This window comes from Sinocyclocheilus grahami, unplaced genomic scaffold, assembly GCF_001515645.1.
Source record: "Sinocyclocheilus grahami isolate Dianchi unplaced genomic scaffold, SAMN03320097.WGS_v1.1 scaffold125.1, whole genome shotgun sequence".
Classification (NCBI taxonomy): domain Eukaryota; kingdom Metazoa; phylum Chordata; class Actinopteri; order Cypriniformes; family Cyprinidae; genus Sinocyclocheilus; species Sinocyclocheilus grahami.
Window position 1 is genome coordinate 290,075 of NW_015505304.1, and position 17,044 is coordinate 307,118.

The window sequence follows — 17,044 nt, forward strand, 5'->3', positions numbered from 1 at the left end:
TATATATATATATATATATATATATATATATAGATAGATAGATATTTATAGCATACACTACTAAACCAAAAAAAGAAAGAAATTACTACTTAACAGAAATTAATACTTTTCTTCAGCAAGAATGCATTAAATCAATCAAGTGATAATAAAGTTGGTCACACTTTATTTTAAAGTCCAATTATTAGGGCTGGGTATCGTTCAAAATTTTTCGATATCGATACAGATACCTTGACTTCGATACCGGTTCCTGAACAATACTTTTTTCTATACCAATTTTATGAAATCAATTTTAACAAGATTACATTATCTAAAAAAAACCTTTGGTTTTATTTTTCAGCTTGTTGATGTTTATACAAACTCAACAAGTTTCTGTTCGTGTCTCTGTGCATGCACTGTGTGTGCGTCTGTGAGAGACTGGGAGAAAGAAAGCGTGATTTCCGTAGCCTACATAAAAAAGGTGGAAGACATGGAAATAGTTTGTCATTTTTTTACCCTATTGTTTGTTATATTTATTTGCTCAATGTCTTGAGCATGCGTAAATCCGGCCATGTTAGACGGCAATCGGAAGTTATTACAAACACTCGGTGGTGGTTTAAAGTGAGTTTTGAGTAAAAGCGGAATATAAATCTTATTTATTGTCTTATGTAGCATTCTGCTACAGTTTGCATGAATGGTCACATAACACGCGCTTTCGGTCGTGTAACGTTAGTATGAACGGACATCTGCATATGATCGGAACTCCACGCAGCTCCCGCGCTACTCTATACTGGTGGTATTACAGTACTAAAGAGCTAAAGAGAGCAGACTGCTCCGTCCGCTTTTGAATCGCTCTCGCGGATGATCGATCTGCGCCGCGCCTCTAGTCGAACACACCGGCTAGTGCTGCAGGCTTATTGGCTCACTAAAGCTGATGAGATTAACCCATTAGGTATCGAAATTTGGTACCGAACGACAAGATGTTTTTCGATACTCGATGGTATCGAGGCAATTCGGTCGGTGCCTAAAAAGTATCGAACTCGATACCCAGCCCTAACAATTATTGCTATTAACAAACCATTAGCTATGACTTTTGCCTCGATAAACTCCTAATTTGCTGCTTATTAATAGTTAGTGAGGTAGTTGTTAAGTTTAGGCATTGGGTAGGATTAGGGATGTAGAATATGGTTATGCAGAATATGTGCTTTATAAGTACAATTCTAATAAACAGCCCCAATATGTTAATAATAGGAATGCTAATACGCAACTAGTTAATAGTGAGAATTGGTCTCTATACTAAAGTGTTACCCTAAAGTTACTATTTCAAATAAATGAGGTTCTTTAGAACTCCTTTTATTAATCAAAAAATCCTGAAAAAGTTTCTCACAGTTTAAAAAAAAAACATGTTAAGCAGCATTCAATAGGCATAATAATAAGAAATGATTTGTAATACATGTATTAGAATTATTTTTTGAAGAATTGTGTGACACTGAAGACTGGAGTAATGGCTGATGAAATTTCAGCTTTGCCGTCAGAGGAATAAATTATATTCAAAATGATATTTACATATTAATATATAACTAATATTATTAATATTTTAATAATTAAATTTTTCACAATATTCTTCAAAATATCTTGGTGACATGAATGATGACAGAATTTTTGGGTGAACTATCCCTTTAAGAGTTTGAAAATGTTTGAAAAGCAGCATCATGTTGCTTCCTACAGAGGTTGCTCACTAGGTTTTGGAACAGCTATTATTGTACGTGTCTATTCTAAAAAAAAGTTAAAAAGGTGTTTTAGAAAATCATAATCATCTTAGTATATTTGCATCTCATTACAGCAACTCCATCGCACTGCATGGACCCGACCACACTAAAGGATCAGATGAGAAGCAGACATCTGCCTCCTAATTTTGAATGCCTGGCAGTTACACACTATGCCTCACATTATTTATGCAGATATATTGCATTTATTATATCAAAGTTTAAATAGAGTTTTTAATCATTGTACTGAATGAATAATATTTATAAACAACATATCTGTTGCGGAGCCATTTTTTCAATGAGCTCAAAGCAGTGCATTCTGGGATTGTATTCTCCACGTAGGATACATGAGATGCTGCCTTGTAAGTTGGTTTAAAAAAGTGAAAAAGTGATGTGACATGTGGCCAAGTATGGTGACCCATACTCGGAATTAGTGCTCTGCATTTACCCATCCAAAGTGCACACACACAGCAGTGAACACACACACCGTGAACACACACCCAGAGCAGTGGGCAGCCATTTTTGCTGCGGTGCCCGGGGAGCAGTTGGGGGTTCGGTGCCTTGCTCAAGGGCACCTCAGTCGTGGTATTGAAGGTGGGAGAGAGCGCTGTACATTCACTCCCCCCACCTACAATCCCTGCCGGTACGAGACTCGAACCCACAACCTTTGGGTTATGATTCCGACTCTCTAACCATTGGGCCACGACTTCCCAAAAAAGGTATCTTAGCAGCCATTATAATTAAGTTGCCTACCTTTTAGTATAGCCTTCATTTCTGAAGTGTGCCTATGATGCCTACACATGAAGCTGACTAGCCTTTGCTCGTGATCAAGTGTTTCTGATCCACTTATTAAAAACATATTAAAAAGTTACATCCAGAGATCTGCTAGCTGTGTTTGTTGTACCTGGACATGATGCAGTGAGAGTTTCCATGGGCCGGCTGTCCGGTTGGGCTCCATCTGGAGGTTCAGGCGGGCTGACACTGTGGCTGTGGTCCTCCTTGGACATCTGTTCTTGAGCCAGGTGCCAAGTGACTAGAAATTACCCTGCAAAAGAAACATACAGATGAAAACGAGGCTAAGACTTGCAAACACACAGCCGTCCTTGTTCCCACTATCGCTTTTCCGTCCTATTGTTTGGCTCATGTCAGTGGGCCAAAGCACTTAAAAAACAACCAGCGGCTTGGGAAATAATGCTTGGCACAAGAAGAAGAAACTAAAATGGCACAATGAAGCAGAACATGGCCAGACACTATCAATATACTGTATGGTGTGCTATGATACAATAGACTTGTGCAAACGTTCAAGTCATTAACTAAATAAAGAAATAAACATAATTTTGATGCTCAGACCATGGCATTCCTGTGGTGAACATGCAATTTCTTTAATTAAAATGTCATGTGCTACGTGAATACTTATTTAGCTTCTTCTAACATTCACTTCAAGACATGATAAAGTTACTTCATATCATAACTACTAAACGCTTCACTAAGAAGTATAGTATTAGAATTTTGCATGAATCACGTACAGCACACAGAACACCATGACTCTGTTGGTTTTCATGCTGTGGTTTGTCTCTGGCGAGTCTCTGCACGCTCCTGCTAAAACTCACTCAAACCTGTTGAACGTGTCCACAGTTCACTTTATAGACAAAAGTGAAATGTAAAACAAAACTGTCCAAACGTCTTACCAGCAACGGTCACTCGGTACCAGTGTTGTTTCAGTGATGCATCTTCTAGTGCTCGCAGAAAACAAACTTTCAAGTGTCCCGTTCAGCGGGGAAAAGTCTTTTCTTTCTCTTCATGTATCTCTCTCTTCAAGTATTTGAGTTGTTTTACTATTTACTTGGATGTTGACACTCGCTGTTACTCATTTGTTAGTTTATCTCGTCAGTTAACTCCAGCGCTGAATACATGAAAAGATTTATCTTCGTCTTCAAACTCTCTCAGAGACAAAAAAAAAACTTGACAGAAAACATCGTAAAGTAGAAAAAAAGAGCCCGTTTTTCTCACAACACCAAAGAAAGCCAAGAAATGAAAAGACGTAAACGGGTATGAAAAGTTTTTTCCTCTCAAATCCTAATTTCCAGTAACGATGAAAACTCTTGAGGTCGCTGGCCAGTGTTAAGAGCTCATGCGCTGTCGCTCAGAACACAAGCAGCAGCAGCAGCAGTCGCGCACTCAGCTCGAGACTGTTCGACAGGAAATGACATTGAGGACTGACTACTCTGACTCCCTCCAGGCAAGAGATGCCTGTACTCTACAATTACACTGATTACACTCAGTCTCCAGGACCACATTATAAACAAAAATACGTCAATACAAAACAGAAAAGAATAATATAATATAATATAATATAATATAATATAATATAATATACACGGTAAAGTATATAAATGTACAATCTTATATTATTATAATTCTGTATTATGTATCATAATAGTATATTAAAATGAGGTATTATGTGATATATAGCATTCATATTACTTGTAGATATTACTACACTTCAAGTGGCATTAACCTGTGGCAAATTCAATTAAATGGGTATGATTTGGAAAGGCACACGTCTTAAAAGGTCTAACAGCTGAAAATGCATATCAGAGCAAAAGCCAAGCCCTGAGGTCAAAATAACTGCCTGTAGAGCTCAGAAACAGGTTTGCGTCAAACACATCTGGGGAAGAGTTCAGAAAAAAAAAATCTGCTTCATCGAAGGTTCACAGAATCATGTAACCTTCATTATCCATAATGGAAGACATCTGAAACAACTAGAACTCTTCCTAGAGCTGGCCTCCTGGCCAAACTGAGCAACTGATGGAGAAGGGCCATGTCTAGGCTGGTGACCAAGAAGCTGATGGTCACTCTAGTTGAGCTCCATGATCATATGTGCAGATGGGAGAAACCTACAGAAGGACAAACATCACGGCAACACTCCATCAATCTGGGCTTTATGTCGTTGTGGCCAGACTCAATCTTCTCCTCAGTGAAGACACACACACACACACACACACAAAACCACCTAAAGGACCTTTAGACGCTGAGAAACAAGATTCTCTGGTCTGATGAGCCTCAATTCCAAGCATAATGTTTGAAGGAAACCAGGCACTGCTCATCGCCTGCACAGTACCATCTCAATCAAAAGTAAAGTGTGCTGGTAGCAGCCTCATGCTTTGGGACTGTTTTTCAGTGGCAGGGACCGAGGGACTCGTCAGAGTAGAAGAAAAACTCAATGCACCAAAATATTGAGATATCCTTAATGAAAACTCAGTCCAGAGCATTCAGAACCTCTGACTGGGAAGAAGGTTCACCTTCCAACAGGACAATGACCCTAAGCACACAGCAAGAGTGGCTTATAGACAACTCTGTGAATGTCCTTGAGTGGCCCAGCCACAGACTGGCATTGAACCCAATCAAATATTTCTGGAGAAACCTGAAAATGTGAGTCTGTCCCCATTCCACCTGACAGAGCTTGAAAGGTGAACAGGTGAGGTGAAGAATGGCAGATAATTGCCAAATGCTGATGTGCAAAGCTTGTCGCATCATACCCAAAAAGACTTGAGGCTGTTAAGGTGCTTCAGCTAAGTAATGAGTTAAGGGTATGAATACTTATGCAATGTACCCATTTCAGTTTTTTATTTTTGATACATTTACAAAGTTGTGACAGTTGTGATCTGATTTGATCAGCATCCAGTCTGTCTGAAATGACATGAAGTTAGACTAAATCCAGAAGAACAAAGCTACCTGAAAAACGATGCGCAAGTGCACGTAGGGCAAAAGCTGCTTTAAACGCAAAGGATGGTCACACCAAATGTCAATTTCATTTAGTTAATAGAAGTTAATTGATAAAGAAAGTCTTTTACATTATTTTTGACAGCATCCTCATTTTACAGCATTTTTACACAAGTGCCTAAAACTTTTAACAGTACTGTAGCTTTGCAGGTGGGTTTCTTGAAGCATCTTGGAGACATTGCCATTGTGTGTACAAATATTTTAAAATAAATAAATAAATAAAATGTAAAAAAAAATTGAGGAAAAAGAACTGTACATAGGTCAAAATCAGAAAATGTACAAAGTTTTAAAGGTCAGTAAGTAGTCCATGGTTCAGAGGTCATGTTATGAGAGACCTAAAGGCATAATGAATGTGCTTTTAAAAATGTTTGGGCAATAAGAATCATATGTACACCTGAGAAAGAAGTTTTAAGTCAGTTTTTGACCAATGTGCCATCTGTACCTGCAAAGGCATTTTTTTCTTTTCTTCTTTTTGGGTCAGGAATGATATACATTCCAATTTATGTTCATTTATGCCAGTGTCAGACCTGACTTCCATGTTTATGGTTCTATCACCAAACTTTTTTTTTTTAGCAGTTTCTTGCAAATGCTTCGCACATGCAAAGGGAATGCTACACTTTGATGTCCTCCCATTGAATCGGGCGGCCATCAGTACACATCAGAATTGTGCAGACTTGAGCTCTGTGTATGTGTCATACAAACTGATATGATGTAATCAAATAAAATATTGATGACTGAGTAAGGTGTAATGTCCACACCCTCACCCACAATTAAATCCAAAATGACACACACAGCCTCTGCCAGTGTTTGTTAACGTTTTGTTAACAGTGTCAATGATATTCAACATTTCAGTGTTTTTGTCTTGGTTAACCTCAAATTTACCAGGTGCCACAATGCTTAGTTTCTTTTCTCTATGGCATGAGAATGTTGTGGTCCTGTAGGCCTTTATGTACTGCATAGTTTTGTGGAGAGATGAGTTTTTATGTGTTCTCGCATGCTTAAATGTGGCCCAGATTGGGTCTAACAGCGCGTGGCCAATCATCAGCATTGTTAAAGGGATAGTTACTCATCCTCATGTTGTTCCAAACCCATATAACTTTCAAAAGAGGGGTTCAGTGTTGTTTTAGACCCCACTGACTTTATTATGTATTACTCATTATTTGGACAAAACCAGTTGTAACATTATTCAAAACACCTTCTTTTGTGTTCGACAAAAGAAAGTAAGTTGGCCAGGTTTGGAATAGCATGAGGGTGAGTAAATGGTGAAATTTTTGGGTGAACTATCCCTTTAAGTGCTTGACTATGTATCACTCCATGATTATAGGTCATTGTACTTCATATCTAGGTCAACATCAGTGAGTGCTGAAATCAGGAGAAACTGAGAGCTGTGTAAGTGACTGTCTTCCCATAATACCTCGTAGAATGTAAAAAAACAGTCTGATATGTTCAAGTGTTGGTGTTGGCCCAAACATTTTTGTGATAAAAACAAATGAGGAGGAGCTAGATATGTGCGAGGTGAGGGGAAAAAAAAGAAAGAATTCTGAGTGTAAAATAGATAGATTGAGAGAATAAAAACTGTTTAGGTTTATAAAAAAGTGTCTGTGTTACAATAATTTAAAGTAGCTACAGTATATGAATGCAAATTTCCCTCTCCAAGATAACTGCAAGAAACATTGAGTCAAAGAGCCACAAATTACTCATGTTCAACAGTGTTTTTCTCTTGGATGTTATTTTAAACGTTTGACACTGATTGTTTGTAGCGGAATTGAACATTTTGGCACGAATGGGGTAGGAGAGAGGGATGAAAATGTGTTTCTAATCACTCACAAAGATGCTTTTGTTCTTCTGTCTGGGCCTTCTGTAAGCCAGCGGTCCGAACTGAGGTATTCTGTCAGAGAGTCTTAATTAGACTCATTATGTAGGGTTGCAGGGTGCAGGATACACTTAAATGCTTGTGTGTGTGTGTGTGTGTGTGCGCGTGATTTATCATTCATCTAGGTGGATACAGTAAGTGGTTTAAATGGCATATTTTGACACTCAGTAGAGTCACTGTGCAAACAGTATCAGTCAGACTTTTCTTGAGTCATTCAGTCTTGCAAGTCAGAAAGTATATGAGTTTACCACAGTTTAATGCTGTTCCAACAAAAGACAACAAATTTTTCCTGAACTTTTACTAAATTAGACAGTCAGTGTAAGTTTCCTGCCTGTCAAACTCTGAGAGAGTCAATGAATCAAATGAAAATCGAACTTTCCCGAAAGCACCCACATTTTCCATCTTTACTCTTAATATTGCGGCAACACCTCTTAAGAGCGAAGGCCTGTGTGCTTTAAAGATAAGCTTTCAGGGCAGATTTCAAACTAAGAGAAGGGATGGCAAAAAAAAAAAAAAAGACGAGAACCTGATCCGGTCTAAATGGGCTGGAATAACACTCTCCACCCTGTCTGTATGTCAGTGAGAGATTTTCTCAGAAGACTGAAAGAGTTCTCTGACTGGGCCTGTCCTGTTATTTTCCTTTTTCCAATTTTTTTTTTTCAATCTGCCCTATTCAGTTTTTGGCTGGTTTATTTACCCCTCCTAGTGGACAGAGCCTGTAACACAACAACAAGACCACCACATGGCCACGCTTCTGTAGGGTTTCAACACATGCCTATATTTGTCGCCTGCTGGTTGCTGTTAGGATAGGACAATATTTGGCTGAGACACAACTATTTGAAAATTTGGAATCTGAGGGTGCAAACAAATTTAAATATCACCTTTAAAATTGTCCAAACGAAGTTCATATCAATGCATATTACTAATCCAAAATTAAGTTTTGACATATTTACGGTCTGTCTGTCTGTCTATCTATCTAAAGTGTTCCCAGTTTTTTTTTTATCCTTTGGATTTTTTTGGACTACTTAACTGACAAGATCAATATTTAATGTAGCTATTAAAATACAAAGCTATGCAGAAAATATGCATTGTTCTCACATGATTGATGTCTCATGGATAATATACATAATATTCTAATATTTCATCTATTGCTCTATTCATACTCTGGCAGTCAGTCTACAGCTTACTCAACAGAATTTAAAGTATGTGAGAGGGGGTTTGCACTCAGTTTAAATATGAGCAGTAAATTATATAACTGAGCGATTAGCTGGATGCTATTAGGCAAAGAGGTAATTGCAAACATTACCCTATTACTCAATGCACCATAGACAGAGCTCACACAAAGACAACTGCTGTCGTATTTTTTTCTCCTGTGTCCCATCTATCTTGTCCCCTATCCCAAAAATACCATCAAATGGATAAGGCCATGATGTTCCTCTTCTTAAGTAAGTTGGAATGGCAAGTGCTTTGTAGACACCCCATTTCCTTGAAGTTGAGGCCCCTGCTTTCTGGTCCAATCACCCGCTTCACACCAAAGACAAAGTGTCACATGCATGTTGCATGTTTTAAGGGAAGCCACCTCCCTTGCTTGCTCTTAACTATGAGCACATTTCTCTGCACCTCACACACAGTGAACTACTTTTGAGGCTGTCTATGAGAGAAACTGCATTAGCTCTGACAGGCTGTCAACACAGAGATTGATAGTGTTTGAACAGGCAGGACTCTCTTGCCAAATGCTGGTAAAGATGCACAAATGTTTAAAAGTGAATTAGATATTAATCATCTGGAGTCTGGTGTTTTTAAGAGATATTTTAACCATTCACATTGTGATATTACATATAATCCACCAAAGGGTGATCACCCCCTCTCATATTTTGTTTGACTGTACTCTTTATATGTCAGTGGTTTTTTTGTGAAATTTAGAATGATAAGAATTAAAAATGTTTGACAAAATATCTACATGAGATATTTTTAGTAGATTAAGGAACATTTTTGTTCAGGCATTATTATTATTATTATTAATATTATTATTATTGTTGTTGGCTGCAATTTACTTTCCATAAATGAAATTGTCAGTTCACTGTACTGTATGCAACACATTAATAATATATAACATAACATTTATTTTATATTTACTATTGATATATTTTTAATAAAAAAATATTATGCATAATAATAATAATAATAATAATAACGTAAACTTCAATAAAAACTTCATATATATATATATAGTAAACAGATACAGCAATAGGGATATGCATTATAGACATACAGTAAAATAGGGACATGTGCGTATTCTTTTGAAAAATTGAGAATGATGAACAATTATTTTGTGATATTGAATTAAAGTGTTGAATGTAGAAAATGTAGAAAGTAAGGTACAATACAAAGCCTATGACAGTGTAATAAGTATTTTTATTGCATTTTATAATGCCATTGTCAATAATTAGTACAGATTACATGCAACTAGACCTACTGTACAGTTTTTTATTGTCTGCATGGACAGACACAAGAAGATTCAGGTTACAAATACACAGATATATGTGTTTTTTTTTTTTATACAGCATGAAGAAAAACGGCAGTGACTGGCATAAACATGGTCACCGGGGTTAGAACGACAAAGGTGGATGGCTAGATGCCTTTTTTTTTAAATTTTCTATACCATTTCAAAAGCCACCACCTATTCTTCCCCCAAGTCTCATCAGAAAAAGCAAAACAAACGTAAAAAAAAAAGAAAAAATTAAAGAGAAGTAAACAAACAAGTTAAAAGGAAACTAAAGTACATAAAAGTCACTGCTGGAAATGTACACACATTCGTAAAAATACAATGAGAGGAGTCGAAGTGGTAGTTCCATTTGATTGGCCGAAGAAGTTAATACCATCAGGCAAAAGCTCCCCTGCAAGGGTCCTTTACTTAGAAAACGGCAGCTCAAAGCTATTCATCACCGGGCAATGGAGCTCTGAGGCGGCGTGAGGATGTGAATAAGACATAAAATACTGCTGTTACCTGCATCACGCATTTGTTTGGTTACAGTTGTGGCAGACTTGATCGATTTGGAATACAAAAATCTAGCCACAATCCCTTTGGTGGTCACTGAAGATGAACTGCATTTCTAAAAGTCTTTTCACAATCTTATTTGGTATGCTACTGTGGAAAAGCCACACCAAGTTCACAGCAAATGGCAAACAGTGGTCAAAAATAGCCTGTGTGACTTTTATCTATCGGAGTGCCTGAAAGCATGGCATTTTAGAGCCACAAGGGTGCAGAGAAGCCAGAAAATAAGAAAGACGCTCTCGATCGGCATAATTCAACCAAAGAGAGCCACTTTCTCAGAGAATTTCTATACAAATCTGGAGAGCTATTGCCTTATGAGAGACAGCTTTGAGTGCTCATGGTAAATAAAGGAATGATTTGACTTTAAAGGGAGTCTGTACACATATTGGCACCTAAAAGGACCAATAATAATAAAAAGAAACACCTTAAAGTTGCTCTTTCTTATAAGCAAGAGAGGGCTACACATTTTTCTTCAATGTTTTTTTTTCTCTTTCATTGTTTTTCTGAAGTTTTGGTCCTGTCTTATGAGAAAAGTCCTTCTGAGGTATCATTACACAATGAGTTCAACTTTTTAGTTTGTTTTCTCTCTTTTTTTCCTTAAAAATGCATAAATGCACTACAGAGACAAAAAGTATCAAAATAGACCTAGCTAAGATAAATATACAAACAGGTGTGTTACCTAAACCACATATCTAACTCTTAATCTGTCTTTTTTCGAGAGATAATACACTAAAAAAAAATCATCGTCCCAGACGTTTTATGACAGAAGAACTGGGAAAACAAAAGCAAAAAAGGAAAACAAAATTTAACCATGATACCTGCAGCACATAATATGATAAATACATACACTTTAGCATAAGCAATACAGTATAGGAATTCTGAGCTCAAAACTTTACAATAGCTAAAAACAGGTGCAGAAAAAATAAAAGCCAAAAGAAAACAAGTAAAGGAAACACGAAAAGGAGGGAATGCCCTTGAGAGCTAAGCCGAGCGGTAATATACAAGAATACATCATTACAATGTGTGGAAAAGTAACAAAGGAGTCATGGCGATCACCACTGATGCGTTTCAGTCCACATCTTACAAAACAGCTTTGTTCACACGTGTACCTTAAAGCACAATTGTAGTCCATTTAGTGAATGCAGCAATTCATTCGTGAGTTTTTCAATTCCTTCGCAATCCTCAGTTCTTGTAGCACAAGCTCGTTGGTTCTCTTTGGATATTTTGGTTTCGTCGCGTGGTAAAAATAAAAGCCCGTTTTAGCAGAAGCGTGATGATCTCTTAGGGATGGTCTATGTGTGTGTGTGTGTGTGTGCGTGCTATTTTTCCACCGCCGTCACGAAGCTACACTTTGCATTAATTGGGAAGCGGGGTCCGTGCGAGAGTGGCCTGCGTTAATGCATTCTGCCTATCATCATTTCTGACACCCAACTGACTGGCCCATTGAGTACGCTCTAATGACCGGCCAGCTTGGTGGCTCTCATTGGCCTGGCCTCTCATTATGCATGTGGAATTAGAACACACAATTAAGCCTCCGCACAGAGGACCTGTACATAGACACTATGCTAATAGATCACTTAAAGTGGGGAATATGTGATTTGGAGTAGACCCTTTTAAATATGTTGACCACTTAATGCTTCATACTTAACAGGACTCAGCATTTTTTTTTTGTTGGAGGGGATGGAGAGGTAGTCGTCTCCCCCCCCGTTGTGTCTCATTTATTTGTTTCCATTCATGCTAATGAATTTGGAATCGAGAGGAATCGACAAGCTCCGTTCACAGCTATGCAACAATAAACATATTTTGGTTTTTTCGACAATGTGTGTTTGCGTTTTATTTGTATTTATTTTTTTTTGTATTTTGTGGGTGAATGAAAAACTAGAAGGGAGTTATACCTTTTGTATGACTATTGGTGACTTTCATTGGCCTATCTATTTTGTGAACTGTTTTTAAAAGGAGGTAGCATTATTTTTGGTTTTATTTCTTTGAAGGTGTTTCGAAGGTGTGTATGAAATGAACATACAGCCCAGGTATGTCAGACCATGCTTAAAAGTGAAAAGAAGGATCCCCCAACATAAAAAAACTGGAAACAGTCCTTAAAATGAGTCCCTATCAGCCATCCCTTATTAGTGTGGTAAATAATACTGTTCAACAGGCAGGGTAAGCATAACAAGCAAGTGCTTGCCTGCTTTTTTTGGTATTTGTTGAACTGCATTTAATTGTGAAATACTGGTAATTGAAGTAAACCATAATGCTGAGTAATTGCTGCTGGCTTCTAGTGTCACAAAGTACATTAACTGTTATTTAAGTGCCTTTTGCATGTAAAGTCCTTTGCAATCTTAGACGGTAAAGACTGCATCTCAACACTGCTATTGCCTGAGCACAAGATGGGGTAGAGAGCTTCCTTTCTCAGATCGTAAGTGCTTGTACATTAACTAAGGAACCGTGAGAGACTTGTTAATACTGCTTTTTGTTTCATTTTCGGTTTGTTTTTGGCCTTTAAACATATGTAGTGTTAAGAACTCATTAGGTTAACGTATATTAAAACAGTTTTCTCCTTTTTAAAAAAAAAAAAAAAAAAAAGCTTTTGCATTTTACACTTTGGTTTTCGGAATGCTCTGTAGTGTAATTAAAAAAACCCAAATTATTTAACTGGAAAAAAAAAGGAAATTTAAATATTCAAATGACGCGTTTGTGTTCTTTTGGCCAGTTCTTTAGGAAGAAGAAAATGATAAATAAAAAAAAAGAGTTTTTGGTTTACTAAATATCTCTTTGGTTACCTGTAACAAAAGTAAAATGGGGAAAAAACTAAAAAAAGCAACATACACTTTGGTTTTCGGAATGCTCTGTAGTGTAATTAAAAAAAACCAAATTATTTAACTGGAAAAAAAAAAGGAAATTTAAATATTCAAATGACGCGTTTGTGTTCTTTTGGCCAGTTCTTTAGGAAGAAGAAAATGATAAATAAAAAAAAAGAGTTTTTGGTTTACTAAATATCTCTTTGGTTACCTGTAACAAAAGTAAAATGGGGAAAAAACTAAAAAAAGCAACATATATTAAATTAAAACTTGGAATTTGGCATGGCACTAACTGAGAAAATAATTTTTTTTATAGTTCAGCGAAAGCAAAATCTCACATGCTAATCAGACACTTTCTACTCACACAGTGAATTGCAAATAACTTTTATATATCTAGTAACTATAGAACTTTGAACTGATAATGAGAGAGTCACCGTGTTGGTTAGCCACAGTACAAATCCCCTTTGTAATAACAGCGTGAGGGGGCAAACACTGTGGTCTGAGGTATTCCGTGACCTTGTTATCTTTTACCTTAAAGCAATATTTTGTATCGCAGCTGATATCAATTGGCTACTACAGAAAATTCTGAAACGAACAAAGTAAATGGCGCAAATCTGGGAAAATAAGATCTAAAATTTCTAAATAATTGAACAAATGAAGCAAATTTGTGAAAAAATAAGAGAGATATGAGTGCATGTGAAGTCTTTTTTTTTCTTTTCTCCAGGATCTTACAGGGAGCCCTGCAATGTGTATTCCACCTCTGTCTCTTTAGTTTCAGCTTCTCACTGCTATAGAAATGTTTGAGTGGTTTTGTTGGTATTTCACCTTATATTTCATCTGTGGTTCTGTTTCGGAAGTTTTCACTTAATGCTAAGTGCTATCCTCAATACTCGTGATCCAATGCTAGGATAAATTTGGAACTTTTTTTGACTTGAGTTTGTAGAATATAGGATTTTGGAACTTCTCTCCCAAATGTAACCCCTTTTTGGAATGATGAGAGAATTTAAAAAACAAAACAATCATTAACAGAAGACATAATAGTTGAATTACATCACAATGAAAAATGTTGATCCTTTAGAAATAAATGACTATGAAAGTAAAACGAAATCGAAAGCTACTGCACACATATTATAATCAGCGATACAGTCAATAAAGTCTCTGAGCCGGTCCTCCAAAAGCCTCGTGTCAGTCTGGCTGTCATAACAGCACCACAGGAGAACAACAGCGAAAAAGTTCCTTTTCCTGAAATATGCCTTTTTTGGGGGTAGCAACATTTTCTACGTTTAGTCTGACAAAGAGCGAGGGGGAAAAACACGTTTGGGCAGATTCTTGCAGATACCATCAGATAAAGATAGGGACAGCGCAAGCATCCGCCGTTTAATCGGAGGCTAACACTGCCTCGAGACAGAACGCGCCCCCCGTTTCTCTAGTCCAGTCATGTAAGGGAGACAAAAAAAAAAAAAAGGGGGTTGGCCAGGTGGCCAAGGACGCCGTCACCAGTCTTTCAGCTCATTTTCTTTCAGTCTTTGCCTTTGTAGTGAGTGGTGAACTTATCTGCGTGAGCGCAAAGTTACTGAGTCTTGCAGCATCCCCTTGAACGAGTACAAAAATCCGGTTGAAATCAGAAGTCATTCTAAAGATGTGTGTTTGTCATCTTTTTCCTTTTTTCAAACATCTTTCTGAGGTAAATCACCGCTGTGTATTTATCCCATAGAAAAGCAGTGTTCTCAGGCCCAAAGAACATCAAAATTAAAGCTAAAAAAAGACTTAAAGTAAAGAAACCTTGAGTGACTTGTGGAAAGAAAAAAAAAAAGACTAATCTTGTATACTGATGTTAGGTTTCCCTCAGTAGCTTTAGATACAGTGGTCCATACTTCTATCAGACCATGTTTCAGAATACAGGAGGACACAATGCACAGCTGCTCAAAGGGCCTTTTTGAGGGTACACAAAAATTAAGGGGGGAAAATGTGTTTTTGCATTGTGAACTGATGAGGTCTAACCCTGTTTTGGTTTTTGAAGTTGTAGTTGATTTTTTTTAAATCTTTGTTTCTCACTTGATCTTGAACATCTTGTGTATGAGGGAGGGAGGGACAGGGCCAGTGAGCTCCGCCTCCATCAAGCCTTCCTCCTACTCCAGCTCCTCTGTGGGAAGCTCCTCCTCCATGTCACGCTCATCACCGGGCATGCTCAGGTTTTGAGTGACAGATGCCATAAGGGACATGGGTCTGCTGTCCTCCTCCATCTCAGCTGGCTCCTCCTTCACATGGACTTGGTGTCTGAAACAGAAATAACATGCAAAAAGTCAGTCTGAGATTACAGAAGCATGATAAACATGTCATTTTTAAAATGTTTAAATTGCTTTCAAATATAGAAAACACTACTTTAAAAGTAGATACATTTTTAATAATTTATAATTCAATAAGGATTAAAAAAATATGTATTATATATTTATATGATATTATATTATTTGTAACATTTAATGTGATTATTCTTATCATTAAGTTAAATTCAGCATGGACGCATTACATTGATCAAATGTGACGAAGACATTTATAATGTTACAAAAGACTTCTATTTCAAACTATTTGAACTTTCTATTCACCAAAGAAAAAAAAGAAAAAAAGTAAGATGATTTTCACAAAAATATTGGGCAGTCATGATAAACATGTCATTTTTAAAATATGTTTAAATTGCTTTCAAATATAGAAAACACTACTTTAAAAGTAGATACATTTTTAATAATTTATAATTCAATAAGGATTAAAAAATATGTATTATATATTTATATGATATTATATTATTTGTAACATTTAATGTGATTATTCTTATCATTAAGTTAAATTCAGCATGGACGCATTACATTGATCAAATGTGACGAAGACATTTATAATGTTACAAAAGACTTCTATTTCAAACTATTTGAACTTTCTATTCACCAAAGAAAAAAAAGAAAAAAAGTAAGATGATTTTCAATCTATATAATAATAATCAAAATATTGGGCAGTAATATTAATATTCACTCTTTTCAAAATTATTAATAAAAAGAAATGATTCTTTAGCACCACATCAGCATATTAGAATGATTTCTGAAGGATCATGTGCCACTGAAGACTGGAGTAATGGCTGCTGAAAATTCAGTTTTGCATCACAAAAGTAAAAAACATTTTAAATATATGAAGAGTTAATTTGCAAAAACAGGTAACTCCATTTTTAACAATTTTCTAAAATCATGTTTTTTCATTGTGCATTCCAATTAATTACATTGATCAAATGTGACGAAGACATTTATAATGTTACAAAAGACTTCTATTTCAAACTATTTGAACTTTCTATTCACCAAAGAAAAAAAAGAAAAAAAGTAAGATGATTTTCACAAAAATATTGGGCAGTAATATTAATATTCACTCTTTTCAAAATTATTAATAAAAAGAAATGATTCTTTAGCACCACTTTTTTTTGATTTCTGAAGGATCATGTGCCACTGAAGACTGGAGTAATGGCTGCTGAAAATTCAGTTTTGCATCACAAAAGTAAAAAACATTTTAAATATATGAAGAGTTAATTTGCAAAAACAGGTAACTCCATTTTTAACAATTTTCTAAAATCATGTTTTTTCATTGTGCATTCCAATTAATCTCATTCAAACTGCAGTTGGTTTATTTTTATTAGGTAAAAAATAAGTAAAAAACACAGCTAACTAACACAATAAAAACATGATAACAAATTAAAATAGAAAAGTTATTTTGAATGGTAATATTATTTCACAATACGGTCTTTTTGGATCAAATAAAT

General features: G+C 36.2%; 2 protein-coding genes across 6 annotated transcripts in view; both read right to left on the reverse strand.

Annotated features, from left to right (window-relative positions):
- Positions 1-17,044, reverse strand: part of LOC107590146 (myoD family inhibitor-like) — a 44,077-nt gene that overhangs the window by 26,336 nt on the left and 697 nt on the right. For 2 of the 3 annotated variants that reach the window (XM_016278757.1, XM_016278755.1), the window contains exons 1-2: positions 3,431-3,926; positions 2,647-2,787 (exon numbers count right to left, since the gene is read on the reverse strand). In XM_016278757.1, coding sequence (XP_016134243.1) covers positions 2,647-2,749 — 103 coding nt within the window. In that variant the 5' untranslated portion in view covers positions 2,750-2,787; positions 3,431-3,926. Of the gene's footprint in view, positions 1-2,646; positions 2,788-3,430; positions 3,927-17,044 lie in introns of those variants that run through there. The other variant, XM_016278756.1, reaches the window with a different exon arrangement.
- The window catches only part of LOC107590145 (forkhead box protein P4-like), an 86,264-nt gene continuing 82,598 nt past the window's right edge, over positions 13,379-17,044 (reverse strand). For all 3 annotated transcript variants that reach the window (XM_016278752.1, XM_016278754.1, XM_016278753.1), the window contains one exon: positions 13,379-15,528. In XM_016278752.1, the coding sequence (XP_016134238.1) occupies positions 15,381-15,528 (148 nt within the window). In that variant the 3' untranslated portion in view covers positions 13,379-15,380. The remainder of the gene's footprint in view (positions 15,529-17,044) is intronic.